At 36.5% G+C, this 18,392-nt stretch overlaps 1 protein-coding gene across 2 annotated transcripts in view; it reads right to left on the reverse strand.

Moving 5' to 3' along the window:
* Positions 1 to 306: 306 nt before the first annotated feature.
* Positions 307 to 18,392, reverse strand: part of UCHL5 (ubiquitin C-terminal hydrolase L5) — a 58,268-nt gene continuing 40,182 nt past the window's right edge. Inside the window, exons 8-11 of one of the 2 annotated variants that reach the window (XM_082616587.1) lie at positions 18,089 to 18,191; positions 17,126 to 17,239; positions 6,264 to 6,362; positions 307 to 1,265 (exon numbers count right to left, since the gene is read on the reverse strand). In XM_082616587.1, the coding sequence (XP_082472713.1) occupies positions 1,221 to 1,265; positions 6,264 to 6,362; positions 17,126 to 17,239; positions 18,089 to 18,191 (361 nt within the window). In that variant the 3' untranslated portion in view covers positions 307 to 1,220. The remainder of the gene's footprint in view (positions 1,266 to 6,263; positions 6,363 to 17,125; positions 17,240 to 18,088; positions 18,192 to 18,392) is intronic. The other variant, XM_082616588.1, reaches the window with a different exon arrangement.

Below are 18,392 nucleotides of genomic sequence, written 5' to 3' on the forward strand. Positions count from 1 at the left end.
TCCACCACCACCATCATCCTTTTTTTAAAAAAAAGCAGATAGCCTGAATTGCTAAACCCCCAATTCTTTATAAAGATACAGCTTAACAGCTTGTAAAAATGTTGCCAAACTGAGAGTAGCACCAAAAAACTTTAAGATTTACAATCTGTTCTTAACCTAAAATTTTGCTTTGATGCATAATACACCTTCCTGAAATAATTCTACAATACAAAAATAATCCCAAACACTGAAAAAAGTTTGCTAAAATAAAATTGGGATTTTTTAAACTTTTTCTACGGGTAGCAATGAAAATCACTAGAAACTATGTTTTCTTTTTTTTTAAACATTTATTTATTTATTTATTTATGGCTGCGTTGGGTCTTCGTTGCTGTGCGTGGGCTTTCTCTACTTGCGTTGAGTGGGGCTACTCTTCGTTGTGGTGTGCAGGCTTCTCATTGCGGTGGCTTCTCTTGTTGCGGAGCACGGGCTCTAGGCACGTGGGCTTCAGTAGTTGTGGCTCGGAGGCTCTAGAGCGCAGGCTCAGTTGTTGTGGCACACATGGGCTTAGTTGCTCTGCGGCATGTGGGATCTTCCCAGACCAGGCCTCAAACCCATGTCCCCTGCATTGGCAGGCAGATTCTTAACCACTGGGCCACCAGGGAAGCCCAGAAACTATACTTCTGTTCTTTTCAAATCATCTCCTTTAAAATCAAGCTTTTACAAATAATCGGTATAGAAGATAAAATTCAGTTTTTAAATCTTCAAAATATTTAGATATCAAAGACAGAAATACTGATTTTTTTCATTAATGATGAGAAGAAACAAGAGACTCCATTTAATCAAGATCTGACATTTATAAATTTTAAGCATTTAACCAAGTTGGAAGATTGGAAGATTAATTATAACAATTACAGGTAGAGAATATCATTTGTCCATTTTCATTACGGTAGTTCTTACGGTAGTTATCTGTCCAGAGAACCAACAGGAGTTCTCAGATCCAATGTCATATAATGGGATTTGGGCAAGCGCTCTGAACACCACTTTTATTTAATATGCACCACATGCACATGATGCAGGCAGGGAGAGGTTATGAATCCATGCATTGAAGACGAGACAGACTGGGACTATTGCCAAACGTGCGCTGAGTCGATTAGGATGTTGCTCAAAGTTCTTTATACTTAATGGTTTCCTTGAAAATAAGTGCAGAAGCAGAAATGTGTACACATCCCAAAGCATCTTCTTCATTTGGTTTCCTGTGCTTTCTTTGCATTCTGTTTTTCTTTTGCCTAGAAATTAAAGATAGTATATTATAAAATCTTAAAAGTCTGTTCCAGTTCATATTAAAATGAAATGTGTCTAAGAGGGCATTCTTAAGCTAAAAAGCTTGAGATGCGTTGTTTGCAAGATTTCTAGAGAATTATCTTTTCTAAGACTCACAACAAACTACTCCTGGACAATGATATAGTTATGCTTTGCCCTCAATAAAAAGGATAATATTTGGTTTGCAGTTCTTTCTTACCTGAAGTTGAAATGTATTATTGTAATGGTAACAATTTAAAAATACAAAACTCATCCTATAAAGTCATACTCATTCATAACTATTTCAAAACAATATATTTACATGTGTGCCCATTTCTCATACAAACTGAGTATATGAAAAATCCTATATTAATTTCTGCATATTTGAATAAATGAGTTTAACATAATAGTTTACATGAGTTTAACATAACTAAGGATTATATACCCATAGTGTTGATAAACCTCACATATAAGTGAGGCTTTTTTCAGTCATATAAGACCAAAAAAATGTTTTCACAAGTTGTTTCACTTGAACCTCGTAACAAGTATAGAGCTTGAACACAGTAATTCTATTTCACTTTTTAGCAGATGAGGAAGCCAGAGTTTACAGGTGTTATCAAACTTGACCAAGTCACAAAACTAATATATAACAAAACCTCAATAGAGGTCAAAAGACACATATTCTATACCAGTGCTTCTAATGTAGAGACCAATGACCTGGGGACAGTGTTAAAATGCAGGCTGGGGCTTCCCTGATGGCGCAGTGGTTGAGAGTCCACCTGCCGATGCAGGGGGCGCAGGTTCGTGCCCCGGTCTGGGAGGATCCCGCATGCGGTGGAGCGGATAGGCCCGTGAGCCATGGCCGCTGAGCCTGCGCGTCCGGAGCCTGTGCTCCGCAACGGGAGAGGCCACAGCAGTGAGAGGCCCGCGTACCGTAAAAAAAAAAAAAAAAAAAAAAAAATGCAGGCTGAATTGGTAAAATGCCTGAGGATCTAAATGTCTAGCAAACTCTCAGGTGATGCCAATTCTGCTGGTCCTCAAGTGACATTTTGAGAAGTAAGATTTTAGAAGACTAGAATATAATGTTCTTTCCACTATGGCACTTGAATCAGAAAGGAACAAATAAATTAGACTTTTGCTATTATACAATTAAGAAAAAAACTTATTTAATGAGAACTATAATCTTTTTTTTATAATGCATTATAATGATAATAGAATTATCATACAACCGTATGATAAAATTAAGTGCAATGCCTTAGAATATATTAAGAGGAAATATGTTATACGTACCATATAGAAATTTAAAATTGCTTGCATAAACATTTTTAATAACAAGCATAATTTGTAATTTGATATGTACAATTTCTCAAAGAAGTCTTCTGTTTCCAAATAATAAAACTACTATTCAATTTTATTTTTATTTATTTATTTTTTTTTTCTTTTTGCGGTATGCGGGCCTCTCACTGTTGTGGCCCCTCCCGCTGCGGAGCACAGGCTCCGGACGCGCAGGCCCAGCGGCCATGGCTCACGGGCCCAGCCGCTCCGCGGCATATGGGATCCTCCCAGACCGGGGCACGAACCCGTATCCCCTGCATCGGCAGGCGGACTCTCAACCACTGCGCCACCAGGGAGGCCCCACTATTCAATTTTAGATGTAATTTGGAAATAAAAATATGTACCTCTTTTCTTAGTCATCTCTGAATATACAGGAAGTTTACTAGGATTAACAGGAATCAATCTACTGGTTAATGACATAAATTTTACAACATAATTTAAAAAGCAAATACATATAATGCAGAGTATCCATACATGTATTGAACTATATAATTCAGATAAAACTAAGGGTAAGCTAAATAAAGTAAGTTAAAAATAATTACCACCATTTATTGAGCACATATTATGAACTTGACCAACATTATTTCATTTAATCCTTAAGAATGTGAAATGTGATTACCAATTTATAGATGAGGAAATAGATTCTATAATAAAGTAAATAACTTGCCTAAAAGCAACAGCTAATAACATAACAGCTAAGTAACATATCTGAGATTTAAACTGAAAGCCTGTATTCTGTTTTGCCTTTGTTGAAAAATAAAAAATGCTGTATTTCAAAATAGCATGGAAATAATGTTCACTGTTAAGAAATACTTTCCTTCTATTTAGTGTGCTAGTGAGACAAAAATTGCTGACTGAAGTCAGATAATTTTCTAATATAGGTATTAATGTACATATTATTGCAGATAACTTTATTCTTCTACCTTATTTCTATTAAGAGATATAAAAAGTAAGTTCTGCAGATTAGTTATTTATTACCAACTGAATTATAATGTCTTGGTAAAATCTGTACAAAATTCAGTACTGTGCTTTGAATCCCCCATAGCAGCAAAATCTGTGATTCTAAATTATGGTAGGTTATTGGTGGTTGTTAAAAACCTGGGATAGACAATGATTCAGAAATACACATAAAGGTTGAGATAAAATTTTAAAAGAATTTAAATGTATCTGAATAAAAGTTTTACAAGTGAAATCTTAATATAGCTGATTTTATTTTATATTTTAAGGAACAGATTTGGTATATGGCACAAGAAGTTTTATAACTTTATATTTTTAGGTTACCTCCTGAGCAATCTTTATGTAATGTATACTCAATGAACTGATCAGATAAGAACAGAAGCTTCATAGAACAAGAACACTTACACGGCGATATCTTAACCTAATTCATTAAAGCCACATGCTCTTGGGAGAATCAAAGTCCTCACTCTTTGTTATTTTGTAAAATGAAAAGATTTCCACAGGTCAAATACTTCCACACCATCATAGGCAGTCAGGACCTGCCTCCAATTACTCAGAAATCTGATCCTGGACAGCTTTAGCACGTAGCAACACTGCCTAGACTAGCCACATCTTTTCTACTTTCACTTGGCATTGGGGGGAAGGGGGGGATTTTTGACATAATAATCCATTTCTGAATTCTACATGTAATTCTTTTCTTAGAAGTATTACTTATTAAGTAATGTTCACTACTAAAGTCTTTATATTGGATACAATTGTAAAATCTAATAATCTTCATCTATTGTTTTTTAATTTTTAACATTTGCATTTACCAGCAGAAAGTGATATTTCAATATGATATATGATTTCTTTTTTCAAAATAAGATGAACAAAAATATATTTGGCTAAGGAAGCTGATTATTGGCAGAAAATAAGCATTTAATTCTAACCACAGATTCAAAATTTGTGGATGTGAAATTTTAAGTGGCATAAAGCTATTTAGGAGCTACCCTGTGATCCCCCAGAATCTTTAGCATGACTTTATTCTAGCGCTTATCAGAATAATACTATCCAGCACAGTACTATAGGCATGTATTCCTTTCCCCAACTAAGTTGCTTAAGACAGAAAAATGTGTCTTAACTATGTGTATATCCACTGACTTTAAGAGACTGCCTCAAATATAGTTTCAGCTAGATAAATGTTGGATAATCAAAACATTTCAAAAATTTTAATCAAATAATGAATCTGAATTCCCTTCAGAATCTAGGCACATAAAAGATACTGCATATACAGTATCTTTCTGTATAGTATCTATACAGAAAGAAATGTATCTCAATATTGCTTGTACAATATTATTAGTCAAAGAACAAGCAAGTCAGTAACTACCCTTTCAATAAAACAGACATATAATGTCTTTGTATTATATTCAATAAAACAAATGCAAACACAAGAAGAGACTGAATTGGTATTCCACTAACACTAGGCATTCATATACTGCCACCCTGTGTCCAAAATAATGTGAACTAAGGAATTATGGTTCTAATGTAAAAGCTGAAAAGCTATTGTACTCTATCTATGCTTTTAAAAAAATTATGGAAATATACTGTCATTAAAATCAAATAAGAATGATCCTTTTCTTAATTTGCCCAAAAAAGTTTACTCACAGGCCAATTTTAAAGCAAAACATATATATGTAAAATTTCTCTAATAACATTTGTCTGGTCCCTAATAATATTTATCTATACTTAATACCTGATACATCATACAATTGAGCATAACAGTCTATATTTCATTTTGTTTAATATTTTCAACAGAGAAATATTTCATAGTGTTTCATACAAAGAATATAATATCGAGGTACTCTGTTAACCAGGCAATTTTGAGGATCACAGGACCCTAACTGTTAATCTAAAACTTTAAAAATCAGTTTCCCATCTTGGACTTTTATGATTTAACACCCTGAGATACATGAATAGAAAAACCTATATGGAAAAGAGAAGACTTAGCAGTCTTCTTCTAAATTTTCTTAAATGTAAATTTTTACATTTAATGCTAAAAGTTGAAGCACATGTTCAGGATCTAGATAATAAGGTATATATAAAAACCTTAACTCACATCTTGTATTATTTAGAATTTATGATGATATCTAACAGCTGGGTTGAAATGTATCTTTGCTTCATGAACTTAAAAGTTAATAAGAAAAAAAAAAACCTACTGTGTATTCTGGTCTTTAAGTTAATGGTCCAAATTTTTCACTAACCTATGCTAGTTTTCCCTCAGTGGAAAGAGTAATAACTTAGGAATAAGAAAACCTATTTCTTAGGCTAGGTTATGTTTTATTCCCCCTTCATTCTAGTAGTAAATTCGATGATAATTCAAATTTTTGCTAAATTAAATAAGAAAAATCTATTATTTCAATAATTAAAATTAATAATTCGTTTTCAGCTAAAGGAAGAAAAATGTTTTAAATTTCATTCTAATATAGCACAACCTGAATTCCTGACACTAAGGATTCTGTAAAGCTAAAGCAGTAATGCAATTCCTTATTTTTATTTTGAAATATTAGACTGAACTAATGTTCCTCTAGATGAAAAACAGTAAAAGCAAAAAAATAAAAATAAAAACCTTCAACAAATTTTATCTCTTCTCAAGCCAAATAACATTTTTTGGAGAATCTAAATCTAATTTAACTATTCACCAGTAAAATACTTACCTTTTCTACTAGTGGTATTAACTGCTGGTGTTCTGCTAAAGTCTTTAACAATTCCATAATGAACGGCAGGTAATTATGCTTCCTTCTGATATTTTCAATCTGAAAATAAAACATGTATCAAACCACACTAACTTTGTATTTTCACTAAGTTTCTGATATTTTAATTTTTGCTTCCAACTCAAAATAGTAATGGAAGAAAATCCTCCATTCCCATAAAAAAAAATATGAGAAACAATGAGATTTCCATTGCCATTGAGAATAAAGACTAATTACAATAAAACATGTGGAGAGAGTTCCCTGGGTGTCGCTTCCTACTCTTGGCTTATCAAATAACAGAGGCTTTTAAAGTCTAATCTGAGATAATTTATGAAAACTTAACTTACGAAAGCAAACTTAGAGGGACTTCCCTGGTGGCGCAGTGGATAAGAATCCACCTGCCAATGCAGGGGACACGGGTTCGAACCCTGGTCCGGGAAGATCCCGCATACCGCAGAGCAACTAAGCCCGTGCGCCACAACTACTGAGCCTGCATGCCACAACTACTGAAGCCTGCGTGCCTAGAGCCTGTGCTCCGCAACAAGAGAAAGCACTGCAATGAGAAGCCGGCGCACCACAACGAAGAGTAGCCCCCATCCACCACAACTAGAAAAAGCCCACTAGCAGCAAATGAAGACCCAACACAGCCAAAAATAAATAAAATTAAATCTTAAAAAAAAAAAAAAGGAAAGCAAACTTAGAAGGCCCACGTGATAAATTAACACTCTTGCTACTACACCTATGTAAATAATAAGGCCATGCCTAATGAGACCAGCTTTATTGTGTGATTAAGAACAATCTTTCTTTGACATTATTTTTGACCAAAAGCAAATAGACTGTAGGGACTGTCAATGCTTCAATGGAAAACTACGCATTGTCTAAAGTATGCTCTCCCAAGTTACGTGATTGCAACCTTTCACTGTCTGGTAGGTTCAATTTACTTCCCTTCCCATAGGGGAGGAAAAATTTTCCATCTTTTGTGAATTCGTTTCAACATTCCTATACTTCATATAAATTTGAGCTTCTTTGACTTCTTTGAAATAGTTGTGACATCTTACAGGTTTGTTCAATTAATGAACTAAATAAAATCTTAACGTTCATTTTATATCAGTATGAGAATCATTTTATTTTTTTGAACAAAGCATTCTCCAACAATGTAGTAAAGATTCTAAAAACTTAGTTTTATTTTAGGCAAATATTAAAAATTAGTTAATTATGTAACAACACTGCAAAAGAATATATAAATAATACATAGGTTTTTTTTTTGTTTTTTTTTTTTTGCGGTTCGCGGGCCTCTCACTGTTGTGGCCTCTCCCGTTGCGGAGCACAGGCTCCGGACGCGCAGGCTCAGCGGCCATGGCTCACGGGCCCAGCCGCTCCGCGGCATGTGGGATCTTCCCGGACCGGGGCACGAACCCGTGTCTCCTGCATCGGCAGGCGGACTCTCAACCACTGCGCCACCAGGGAAGCCCAGGGTTTTTTTTATATCACATAAAATAGAAGATAACATTCAAGTTTTCATCCCTTACTTTCCTGTCACCATATATTCAGCCCTCCTTTTTCCTCCTGCCTGGAATACTCTGGAGCCAGTCCCTACCACTTCCACCTGAAGAAATCCTACTAGTCCAAGGTCCATGTATTCTAAAAATCACATTGCTGGCTGTTAAGTGTGTTGCAAAGCAGTATCCTGACACTGTGGTAAGCAGCAGAAAGAAAAAGAACAATCCCTGCCTTCAACTGAGCTTAAAATGAAAAACTGCTTTTTCTACTGTGACAAACATGACAAACTGAATAAGTACCATTTCCAAAGTCCTACAAAATTTGAAGTTTCCTTCACTCTTTTCACTCTCTGAAAAAAGCTTATCAGGCGTAGCTTTAAGATGGCAGAAGAGTAAAATGCAGAGATCACCCTCCTCCCCACAAATACATCAGAAATACATCTACCTGTGGCACAACTCCTACAGAACACCTACTGAATGCTGGCAGAAGACCTCAGACCTCCCAAAAGGCAAGAAACTCCCCCACATACCTGGGTAGGGAAAATGAAGAAAGAAAAAACAGAGACAAAAGAATAGGGATGGGACCTACACCAGTGGGAGGGAGCCGTGAAGGAGGGAAGGTTTCCACACACGAGAAGCTCCTTCGCGGGCGGAGACTGCGGGTGGCGGAGGGGGAAAGCTTCGGAGTAGCGGAGGACAGCGCAGCAACAGGGGTGCGGAGGGCACAGCGGAGAGATTCCCGCACAGAGGATTGGTGCCGACCAGCACTCACCAGCCCAAGAGGCTTGTCTGCTCGCCCGTCGGGACGGGCGGGGGCTGGGAACTGAGGCTCGGGCTTCGGAGGTCAGATCCCAGGGAGAGGACTGGGGTTGGCGGCGTGAACACAGCCTGAAGGGGCTAGTGCACCATGGCTGGCCGGGAGGGAGTCCAGGAAAAGGTCTGGAGCTGCCAAAAAGAGACTTTTCCTAGCCTCTTTGTTTCCTGGTGCGCGAGGAAAGGGGATTAACAGCGCCGCTTAAAGGAGCTCCAGAGATGGGCGCGAGCCGCGGCTATCAGTGCGGACCCCAGAGACGGGCATGAGATGCTAAGGCTGCTGCTGCCACCACCAAAAAGCCTGTGTGCGAGCACAGGTCACTATCCACACCTCCTCTCCCAGGAGGCTGTGCAGCCCGCCACTGCCAGGGTCCCGTAATCCAGGGACAACTTCCCCGGGAGCACGGCGCGCCTCAGGCTGTTGTAACTTCACGCCGGCCTCTGCCGCCGCAGGCTCGCCCCGCATCCGTGCCCCTCCCTGCCCCCGGCCTGAGTGAGCCAGAGCCCCCGAATCAGCTGCTCCTTTAACCCCGTCCTGTCTGAGTGAAGAACAGACGCCCTCAGGCGACCTACACACAGAGGCGGGTCCAAATCCAAAGTTGAACCCTGGGAGCTGTGCAAACAAAGAAGAGAAAGGGAAATCTCTCCCAGCAGCCTCAGGAGCAGCAGATTAAATCTCCAGAATCAACTTGATGTACCTGCATCTGTGGAATACCTGAATAGACAACGAATCATCCCAAATTGAGGAGGTGGACTTTGGGAGCAACGATATATATATATTTTTCCCTTTTTCTCTTTTGTGAGTGTGTATGTGTATGCTTCTGTGTGTTATTTTGTCTGTATAGCTTTGCTTTTACCATTTCTCCTACCGTTCTCTCTGTCCGTTTCTTCCTTTTTTTTAGTATACTTTTTAGCACTTGTTATCATTGGTGGATTTGTTTTTTGGTTTGGTTGCTCTCTTCTTTCTTTCCTTTTTTTATTACTTAAAAAACCTCTTTTTAATAATTATTTTTTATTTTAATAACTTTATTTTATTTTACTTTATTTTATTTTATTTTACCTTCTTTCTTTCTTTCTTTCTCTTTTTTCTGCCTTTTATTCTGAGCCGTGTAGATGACAGGCTCTTGGTGCTCCATCCAGGGGTCAGGGCTGTGCCCCTGAGGTGGGAGAGCCAAGTTCAGGACACTGGTCCACAAGAGACCTTCCAGCTCCACGTAATATCAAATGGCAAAAATCTCTCAGAGATCTCCATCTCAACGCCAAGACCCAGCTTCACTCAACGACAAGCAAGCTACAGTGCTGGACACCCTATGCCAAGCAACTAGCAAGACAGGAACACAACCCCATTTATTAGCAGAGAGGCTGCTTAAAATCATAATAAAGCCACAGACACCCCAAAACACACCACCAGACGTGGACGTGCCCACCAGAAAGACAAGATCCAGCCTCATCCACCAGAACACAGGCACTAGTCCCCTCCACCAGGAAGCCTACACAACCCACTGAACCAACCTTAGCCACTGGGATCAGACACCAAAAACAACGGGAACTACGAACCTGCAGCCTGAGAAAAGGAGACCCCAAACACAGTAAGTTAAGCAAAATGAGAACACAGAGAAACACATAGCAGATGAAGGAGCAAGGCAAAAACCCACCAGACCTAACAAATGAAGGGAAATAGGCAGTCTACCTGAAAAAGAATTCAGAATAATGATAGTAAAGATAATCCAAACTCTTAGAAATACAATGGAGAAAACACAAGAAACGTTTAGCATGGACCTAAAAGAACTAAAGAGCAAACAAACAATGATGAACAACACAATAAATGAAATTAAATATTCTCTAGAAGGAATCAATAGCAGAATAACTGAGGCAGAAGAACGGATAAGTGACCTGGAAGATAAAACAGTGGAAATAACTGCTGGAGAGCAGAATAAAGAAAAAAGAATGAAAAGAATTGAGGACAGTCTCAGAGACCTCTGGGACAACATTAACGCACCAACATTCAAATTATACAGGTCCCAGAAGAAGAAGAGAAAAAAAAAGGGACTGAGAAAATATTTGAAGAGATTATAGTTGAAAACTTCCCTAATATGGGAAAGGAAATAGTTAATCAAGTCCAGGAAGCACAGAGAGTCCCATACAGGATAAATCCAAGGAGAAACATGCCAAGATGCATAGTAATCAAACAATCAAAAATTAAATACAAAGAAAAAATATTAAAAGCAGCAAGGGAAAAACAACAAATAACACACAAGGAAATCCCCATAAGCTTAATATTTCAGCAGAAATATTAATATTAATATTAAATATCAATTAATATTGATATTTCTGCAAGCCAGAAGGGAGTGGCAGGACATATTTAAATTGATGAAGGAGAAAAACTTACAACCAAGATTACTCTACCCATCAAGGATCTCATTCAGATTTGATGGAGAAATTAAAACCTTTACAGACAAGCAAAAGCTAAGAGAATTCTGCACCACCAAACCAGCTTTACAACAAATGCTAAAGGAACTTCTCTAGGCAGGAAACAGAAGAGAAGGAAAAGACCTACAGTAACAAACCCAAAACAATTCAGAAAATGGTAATAGGAACATACATATCGATAATTACCTTAAATGTAAATGGATTAAATGCTCCAGCCAAAAGACATAGACTGGCTGAATGGATACAAAAACATGATCCATATATATGCTGTCTGCATGAGACCCACCTCAGACCTAGGGAAACATACAGACTGAAAGTGAGGGGATGGAAAAAGATATTCCATGCAAATGGAAATCAAAAGAAAGCTGGAGTAGCAATTCTCATATCAGACAAAATAGACTTTAAAACAAAGACTATTACAAGAGACAAAGAAGGACACTACATAATGATCAAGGGATCAATGCAAGAAGATATAACAATTGTAAATATTTATGCACCCAACATAGGAGCACCTCAATACATAAGGCAAATACTAACAGCCATAAAAGGGGAAATCGACAGTAACACAATTATAGTACGGGACTTTAACACCCCACTTTCACCAATGGACAGATCATCCAAAATGAAAATAAATAAGGAAACACAAGCTTTAAATGATACATTAAACAAGATGGACTTAATTGATATTTATAGGACATTCCAGCCAAAAACAACAGAATACACTTTCTTCTCAAGTGCTCATGGAACATTCTCTGGGATAGATCATATCTTGAGTCAAATCAAGCCTTGGTAAATTTAAGAAAACTGAAATTGTATTAAGTATCTTTCCTGACCACAATGCTGTGAGACTAGATATCAATTACATGAAAAAATCTGTAACAAATACAAACACATGGAGGCTAAACAATACACTACTTAATAACCAAGGGATCACTGAAGAAATCAAAGAGGAAATCAAAAAATACCTAGAAACAAATGACAATGAAAACACAATGACCCAAAACCTATGGGATGCAGCAAAAGCAGTCCTAAGAAGGAAGTTTACAGCAATACAATCCTACCTTAAGAAACAAGAAACATCTCAAATAAGCAACCTAACCTTACACCTAAAGCAATTAGAGAAAGAAGAACAAAAAACCCCAAAGTTAGCAGAAGGAAAGAAATCATAAACATCAGATCAGAAATAAATGAAAAAGAAATGAGGGAAACGATAGCAGAGATCAATAAAACTAGAAGCTGGTTCTTTGAGAAAATAAACAAAATTGATAAACCATTAGCCAGGCTCATCAAGAGAAAAAGGGAGAAGACTCAAATCAATAGAATTAGAAATGAAAAAGGAGAAGTAACAACTGACACGGCAGAAATACAAAGGATCGTGAGAGATTACTACCAGCAACTATATGCCAATAAAATGGACAACCTGGAAGAAATGGACAAATTCTTAGAAATGCACAACCTTCTGAGCATGAACTGGGAAGAAATAGAAAATATGAACAGACCAATCACAAGCACTGAAATTGAAACTGTGATAAAAAATCTTCCAACAAACAAAAGCCCAGGACCAGATGGTTTCACAGGCCAAGTCCATCAAACATTTAGAGAAGAGCTAATACCTATCCTTCTCAAATTCTTCCAAAATATAGCAGAGGGAAGAACACTCCCAAACTCATTCTATGAGGCCACCATCACCGTGACACCAAAACCAGACAAAGATGTCACAAAGAAAGAAAACTACAGGCCAATATCACTGATGAACATAGATGCAAAAATCCTCAACAAAATACTAGCAAACAGAATCCAACAGCACATTAAAATGATCATACACCATGATCAAGTAGGGTTTATCCCAGAAATGCAAGGATTCTTCAATATAGCCAAATCAATCAATGTGATACACCATATTAACAAACTGAAGGAGAAAAACCATATGATCATCTCAATAGATGCAGAGAAAGCTTTCAACAAAATTCAACACTGATTTATGATAAAAACCCTCCAGAAAGTAGGCATAGAGGGAACTTTCCTCAACATAATAAAGGCCATATATGACAAACCCACAGCAAACATTGTCCTCAATGGTGAAAAACTGAAACCATTTCCACTAAGATCAGGAAGAAGAAAAGGATGTCCACTCTCACCACTATTATTGAACATAGTTTTGGAAGTTTTAGCCACAGCAGTCAGAGAAGAAAAAGAAATAAAAGGAATCCAAATCGGAAAAGAAGAAGTAAAGCTGTCACTGTTTGCAGATGACATGATACTATACATAGAGAATCCTAAAGATGCTACCAGAAAACTGCTAGAGCTAATCAATGAATTTGGTAAAGTAGCAGGATACAAAATTAATGCACAGAAGTCTTTTGCATTCCTATACACTAATGATGAAAAATCTGAAAGAGAAATGAAAGAAGCACTTGCATTTACCATTACAGCAAAAAGAATAAAATACCTAGAAATAAACCTACCTAAGGAGACAAAAGACCTGTATGCAGAAAATTACAAGACACTGATGAAAGAAATTAAAGATGATACAAATAGATGGAGAGATATACTATGTTCTTGGACTGGTAGAATCTACACTGTGAAAATAACTATATTCCCCAAAGCAATCTACAGATTCAATGCAATCCCTATCAAACTACCACTGGCATTTTTCACAGAACTAGAACAAAAATTTCACACTTTGTATGGAAACACAAAAGATCCCGAATAGCCAAAGCCATCTTGAGAAAGAAAAACGGAGCTGGAGGAATCAGGCCCCCTAACTCCAGACAATACTACAAAGCTACAGTAATCAAGAGAGTATGGTACTGGCACAAAAACAGAAATATAGATCAATGGAACAGGACAGAAAGCCCAGAGATAAACCCACACATGTATGGTCACCTTATCTTTGATAAAAGAGGCAAGAATATACAGTGGAGAAAAGACAGCCTCTTCAATAAGTGGTGCTGGGAAAACTGGACAGCTACATGTAAAAGAATGAAATTAGAACACTCCCTAACACCATACACAAAAATAAACTCAAAATGGATTAAAGACCTAAATGTAAGGCCAGAAACTATCAAACTCTTAGAGGAAAACATAGGCAGAACACTCTATGACATAAATCACAGCAAGATCCTTTTTGACCCACCTCCTAGAGAAATGGAAATAAAGACAAAAATAAACACATGGGACCTAATGAAACTTAAAAGCTTTTGCACAGCAAAGGAAACCATAAACAAGACCAAAAGACAACCCTCAGAATGGGAGAAAATATTTGCAAATGAAGCAACTGACAAAGGATTAATCTCCAAAATTTATAAGCAGCTCATGCAGCTCAATAACAAAAAAACAAACAACCCAATCCAAAAATGGGCAGAAGACCTAAATAGACATTTCTCCACAGAAGATATACAGACTGCCAACAAACACATGAAAGGATGCTCAACATCTTTACTCATTAGAGAAATGCAAATCAAAACTACAATGAGATATCATGTCACACCAGTCAGAATGGCCATCATCAAGAAATCTAGAAACAATAAATGCTGGAGAGGGTGTGGAGAAAAGGGAACACTCTTGCACTGCTGGTGGGAATGTGAATTGGTACAGCCACTATGGAGAACAGTATGGAGGTTCCTTAAAAAACTAAAAATAGAACTACCATATGACGCAGCAATCCCACTACTGGGCATATACCCTGAGAAAACCATAATTCAAAAAGAGTCATGTACCAAAATGTTCATAGCAGCCCTATGTACAATAGCCTGGAGATGGAAACAACCTAAGTGTCCATCATCAGATGAATGGATAAAGAAGATGTGGCACATACATACAATGGAATATTACTCAGCCATAAAAAGAAACGAAATTGAGCTATTTGTAATGAGGTGGATGGACCTAGAGTCTGTCATACAGAGTGAAGCAAGTCAGAAAGAGAAAGACAAATTACTGTATGCTGACACATATATATGGAATTTAAGAAAAAAAAATGTCCTGAAGAACATAGGGGTAAGACAGGAATGAAGACACAGACCTACTAGAGAATGGACTTGAGGATATGGGGAGGGGGAAGGGTAAGCTGTGACAAAGCGAAAGAGAGGCATGGACATATATACACTACCAAATGTAAGGTAGATAGCTAGTGGGGAAGCAGCCGCATAGCACAGGGAGATCAGCTCGGTGCTTTGTGACCGCCTGAAGGGGTGGGATAGGGAGGGTGGGAGGGAGACGCAAGAGGGAGGGGATATGGGAACATATGTATAACTGATTCATTTTGTTATAAAGCAGAAACTAACACACCCTTGTTAAGCAATTATACTCCAATAAAGATGTTTTAAAAAGTAAATAAATAAAAAATAAACTCTTAAGAAATCATTAAAAAAAAAAAAAAAGAGTGATGTACCACAACGTTCATTGCAGCTCTATTTACAATGGCCAGGATATGGAAGCCACCTAAATGTCCATCAACAGATAAATGGATAAAGCAGATGTGGCACATATATACAATGGAATATTACTCAGCCATAAAAAGAAACAAAATTGAGCTATTTGTAATGAGGTGGATGGACCTAGAGTCTGTCATACAGAGTGAAGTAAGTCAGAAAGAGAAAAACAAATACTGTATGCTAACACATATATATGGAATAAAAAAAAAAAAAAGGACATGAAGAACCTATGGGCAAAACAGGAATAAAGACACAGACCTACTAGAGAATGGACTTGAGGATATGGGCAGGGGGAAGGGTAAGCTGAGACAAAGTGAGAGAGTGGCATGGATATATATACACTACCAAACATAAAACAGATAGCTAGTGGGAAGCAGCCGCATAGCACAGAGAGATCAGCTCAGTGCTTTTTGACCACCTAGAGGGGTGGGGTAGGGAGGGTGGGAAGGAGGGAGATGCAAGAGGGGAGAGATATCAGGACATATGTATATGTATAACTGATTCACTTTGTTATAAAGCAGAAACTAACACACCATTGTAAAGCAATTATACTCCAATAAAGATGTTTAAAAAAAAAAAAAGCTTATCAGACAGACTGTAAGTGAAGGAGAATGACATTATTAAAGGCAGTCTTGCTTAATATTTTACTCTGAGTTATATAATATTTGACATAATTAAAATAAATTTAAAAAATGTAAAACCCTAAAAAAACTGGAAAGCAAAATTTTAAAAACGAATCCAACTTTGTATTAAATTGGTGATAGGATGACGCCAAGAGAAAATTTTTTCAGATGAATTTTAAAATATGCTAATTTGATTGCACATCCAAAATGAAATATATCCTAACGAGAAAATTAACTGAAGAAGAAACTTCTCAGTTGCCATTAACACTACTGGCACTGTTATTTGAACCTTTTTATATATACATACAAATACAGATAGCATAAAGCAAATAGGTAATTATGTTAATGTTGATAGAAACCAAGACTTTCAGCTGAAAAGATACAAATGCTTAACTTCAAATATAAAGCCCTTTAATCCTAAGTTTGAGTATTAATATGAATTCATGTTGCATTTTCTCTTCAAAAATAAAAGAAGAAACAAATAAAAACGTATTTCTTAGCTCTGAAAATTCCTAGAAGTAATGAAGAATCAGTATGACTGAGCACCCTAAGCAACCAGATAATGGTTTCTAAATACCATTTCTCACCAAAAGCACTCAGGACTTCTTGAAAAAATGGCTGATTCCCAGTCTGAAGCAGGAAATGTACAAGATAAGTCTGAAACATCTTGTCATACTAGAAAACAAGGAATCTATCAAAGATGAAGAGAGTCACATCAAAAAGACTTAGGAGACAGCCTGAAGCGGCTTCCAATGGCTAAAGATGGGATAATTTGAGCATCAATAATAACTGCAGTGAACTTTAGCATCTAATATGTTAAATATCTGTTTGTAATGATACTTGAAAAAAAGGAAAAAAAAAAGGAAAGAAACCTCACTAGTTACCTTTTTAGGATACCAGGGAATCAACGCATTATTCTGAAAAAGTGTAAATCATGGGGAAAAAACAATCAAGCATTCAACATACCTTCATGTCAAAATATACCACTCTACACTAAAACATTAAAGGAACAAATAAAAAGTACATACCTTATATCTTTTTAATTTCTGTACTTCTTCTTCAATAAGCATCTGATTTTTGGCAACCTCTGACTGAATAGCACTTAACATGTTATTACCCTGATCTGTATCCATGGGTTCCTCCTTAGGGGAAAGAAAAAGAAATAGCACACCCTAATGACTGAGGCTTAAGTCTAAACTATTTTTAAATGATAAACATAGGACAATCATTTTCAAATTTTATTCTTAATATTGGTGATGGAATACCAGCTTACTAACTGCAATATTAAAGGATAAAAGCTAAGTAGTATCTTCCAATTTTCTATGTTCTACAACAATACATATGAATTTTTACCTAAAAACAATCTATACAGTAGCAAACTGAATTGCTATAATCTGCTGTTGAGCTATAAAGTAAATCTGCTTAAATATACTCATGAAAATGTGATCAAAGAAACGTAAAAAAAAAGTCTTTGTCTATTACTAATTATCTTCTCCAGTCATATTTACTAGAAAGATAATCATCATGAGGAACAGTAAAGATTACATGTGAATCTAAATGTGCCCAATTAATTCTGTAAGAAATAAATTCTAACTTGCTTAATTATATAATGAAATTACAGTAAATTGTTAACACTTATTTAGCACATACTATTTGTCAGTCACTTTTTTAAGTGGTTTATATATGTTATCTCAGTTATTCTTCACAACCACCTTTTGAGGTAAATACTATTATCCCTACTTTACATGAAGAAACTGAGGCACAAAGAAATACACTCAAAATCATACTTCCACTAAGTGGCAAAGGCAGGAGCTGAATCTAAGAAGCCTGACTCCAGAGTATATTCTCGTAATCACCACTCAGGATACTTGATTAAATCTATATTTCAGACAAAGGAAGAAAGAAGAAGGAAAAAAGGAAAGAAGGAAATAAATAGTTTCCCTGAGAGAATAACTAAGCTAGAACTTTGTACATAAAAACTGGCCACAAACCTCAGCAAGTTGTCTTTGTAACTCTGCTATCTTCTGTTCATATATCATTTTTCTGTCAGACACAATGGCCATTAAGTTAAATCGAATTTCACCTTCACTGTACCTAAAAAAAAAATTAAAGTTTATAATGTAGTAAAGAAATGTAACATTATTACAATTAAGATAATCTATTGTGATTACCCCCTTATTCTCTGGGGTAAACACAGATCTACCAATTGGCTAACCATAAAAACTGACATTTTAAAAAATCTTTCCTAAAGAGAAGTTACAACCAGTATCACAAAAATACAAACAATCATAAGAG

Source organism: Mesoplodon mirus (genome assembly GCF_964341445.2).
Source record: "Mesoplodon mirus genome assembly, chromosome: 3".
Classification (NCBI taxonomy): Eukaryota; Metazoa; Chordata; class Mammalia; order Artiodactyla; family Ziphiidae; genus Mesoplodon; species Mesoplodon mirus.